Source organism: Salpingoeca rosetta (assembly GCF_000188695.1).
Source record: "Salpingoeca rosetta unplaced genomic scaffold supercont1.10, whole genome shotgun sequence".
NCBI classification, from domain to species: Eukaryota; class Choanoflagellata; order Craspedida; family Salpingoecidae; genus Salpingoeca; species Salpingoeca rosetta.
This window is the reverse complement of record NW_004754924.1, coordinates 1,595,078-1,597,577: the sequence shown is the minus strand read 5'-3', so window position 1 is coordinate 1,597,577 and position 2,500 is coordinate 1,595,078. Positions and strand designations below refer to the sequence as shown.

At 53.4% G+C, this 2,500-nt stretch overlaps 2 protein-coding genes across 2 annotated transcripts in view; one reads left to right on the top strand and one right to left on the bottom strand.

The window, feature by feature from the left end:
* Nucleotides 1-1,630, bottom strand: part of PTSG_12195 (uncharacterized protein) — a gene marked incomplete at its 3' end in the record, with an annotated part of 9,655 nt that extends 8,025 nt beyond the window's left edge. The window contains exons 1-4 of the mRNA XM_004994677.1: nt 1,244-1,630; nt 753-969; nt 246-371; nt 1-57 (exon numbers count right to left, since the gene is read on the bottom strand). The exon at nt 1-57 is cut by the window's left edge and continues 6 nt beyond it. Coding sequence (XP_004994734.1) covers nt 1-57; nt 246-371; nt 753-969; nt 1,244-1,398 — 555 coding nt within the window. The 5' untranslated portion in view covers nt 1,399-1,630. The remainder of the gene's footprint in view (nt 58-245; nt 372-752; nt 970-1,243) is intronic.
* A 46-nt stretch (nt 1,631-1,676) lies between these two features.
* Nucleotides 1,677-2,500, top strand: part of PTSG_04641 (tRNA (adenine-N(1)-)-methyltransferase catalytic subunit TRMT61A) — a 4,048-nt gene continuing 3,224 nt past the window's right edge. The window contains exons 1-3 of the mRNA XM_004994676.1: nt 1,677-1,734; nt 1,949-1,994; nt 2,267-2,305. Coding sequence (XP_004994733.1) covers nt 1,721-1,734; nt 1,949-1,994; nt 2,267-2,305 — 99 coding nt within the window. The 5' untranslated portion in view covers nt 1,677-1,720. The remainder of the gene's footprint in view (nt 1,735-1,948; nt 1,995-2,266; nt 2,306-2,500) is intronic.

Below are 2,500 nucleotides of genomic sequence, written 5' to 3'. Positions count from 1 at the left end.
CCTCTGCCGGCGCGTTGGAATTGTGGCTTCGTTGCCTTCCGGTGTCGTGATGACGGCCTGGAGGTTTGACGAGCATTGTGTGAGCCAGCAGCAGAATGCAGATAGTGGTGTGTCTCTGTTCTAGTTGGTAGCATGTGACACACACACACACACACACACGTGCGCAAGTACACACGTACACACACACACACACACACACACACACACAAAAGCACGCGCGGTGTGTCGTCTCATGTTGCGCGGACCTGAAGGTTCTTCTCCAGCAGGCGGTCGATGCGTTTCTGGCGGACGTCACTCTCTTTCTCAAGCGACTTGATTTGCTGCGCGTACTGGGAATTGAGGAAACGCAAGTCTGCGTTCTCATGTTGCAGCTACGCATGAAGATGGCAGATCGAGTATCACGTGGCAGTGGAAGCATGATTGTCAGCAAGAAAGGGGTGAGAAGCATAAGACGTTAACGCGGCCATGCATGCACGAACGTGGATAACAGACGTGTGCACAGGCACATAGACACACAGACAGAGACAATAGACACACAGGCACACGGACGAACACATGCATGCAAGCACAACAAGGCACAGACACAGGCATAGACGCACACAGAGACAAGCAAGAGACAGGTACACATGCCCCCCGAAACACAGACAGACAGACAGGCAGACACACACAGAGACACAGAGACACAGAGACACACACACAGACACACAGAGACACACACACACACACACACACAGACACACGTGCGCGCGCACCTGTCTCATGTGTGCTTTGAGTGTCTTTGTCTGCGCATCTGCGACATCCTTGCGTCGGACAATTTCCATGTGGAGCTCGTTGACTTCTTTGACAAGCTTGGCGTTGTCTTCTTTGTATGGTGCAATCAGGTCAGGGGTGTGCTCGCCCTCCCCGCGGTCTTGGCGTGCCATCTGCTCCTTTGCTTGCTTGAGAGAAAGCGTGGTGTGCAGCAAGTCGCTGCATTGGAAGCAGAAGTTACCACAACGGAATGGATCAACACAAGGATAGAGAGATGCATGAGGGGAGAGGCAAACGTGGAATCGGTTGTGGAGAGAGTTGTGGAAGTGAAATGAGCTGTCAATGTGAAATAAGCTGTAGCGGTGTTGATGTGGAGCATTATGGAGGCTGCAAGCAGAAGGTGAAGCTTGCAAACAGTCAATGAAGGCTGCCGACCACAAACCCAAGCACGTGTACCACCACCCTGTCATTATCATTACATCGCCATCTTCACCTGAATAGCTTGTCCACGAGTGGGAGGGACTCGATGCCCAAAGGTTGGCGATAACCCAGCTGGTCCAGCCGTTGCCGTAGGGCCTTGAAACGCGCCTCAACAACGGCACCAGCATGGTCTCCCCCATCGTGGCGCCCCTGTTGCTGTGGTCTCATCCTGCAGCGTTGTGTGACCCTGGCTGCACAGACAGCCACAACAAATGATCACGCCTTCCCTTTTTCCACTTTGTGTTGCAGTGTGAGACGTGTGGCCTGTGAGACACCTCCCCCCTCAGGAAGGAGAAGTGTGCTGCTTTGCTCGCTAGCTTTGATGGGTCGGTGGTGTGCTGGTGGTTGAGGTGGTGTGCCGGCCGGTGGCTGGTGGTCGTTGTTGGTCGTTGGTTGTTGGTGGTTTGGATTTGAATTCGGCGGTTACAAAATTTGTGCTGTCGTGACCCGTGGCTCTCGATCGCAACCAGCCAGCAGCCAGCCAGCAGTGATGAGCTTCGTCAAGTGCGTCTTGTGTGTGTGTGTGTGTGCATGTGTGTGTGTGCATGTGTGTGTGTGTGTGCATGTGTGTGTGTGTGAGGCTCTCTCTGGCTCTATTTCTCTCTCTCTGTTTTCTTATTGCGTGTACTCTGTTGTCGCTGTGGGTACACACGCGCGACGCTGATCTCTCGTCAACCTCACTGTACCCCGCTCTTCCACTTGGCAATGTGTGCTTCAGGTTTAAGGACGTGATTGAGGACGGTGACACCGTCATCGTCAAATATGTGCGTGTGCTTGTGTGTGCTTGTGTGTGCTTGTGTGTGTGCTTGTGTGTGCTTGTGTGTGCTTGTGTGTGCTTGTGTGTGTGCTTGTGTGTGCTTGCGTGCTTGCGTGCTTGCGTGCTTGTGTGCTTGTGTGCTTGTGTGCTTGTGCGGTCCTCCTGGCCACCGATTGCTGTGCTGCTTTGCACGTTGCTGCGTGTTGCCTTGAGAATACATCACGGTTGATCGCCGCGGCCTCAACTCACTCGTCTCTGTTCATCTTCAACATGTTTCAGGCACAGCACTCATCATTTGTCGTTGTGGAAAAGGGCAAGGTGTGTGTATGTTCGCGCGTGTCATTGCAACGTATGTCACTGTCAATGGGGGGCTCGTTTCAGTAACAGCCGCGTCCCATAGTGGCTCATCACCCAATTTCACACCATCACACACACACACACACACCTCATGCCTCACATGCACACACACATGCACACACACATGCACACGCACATGCACACGCCCACGTCATG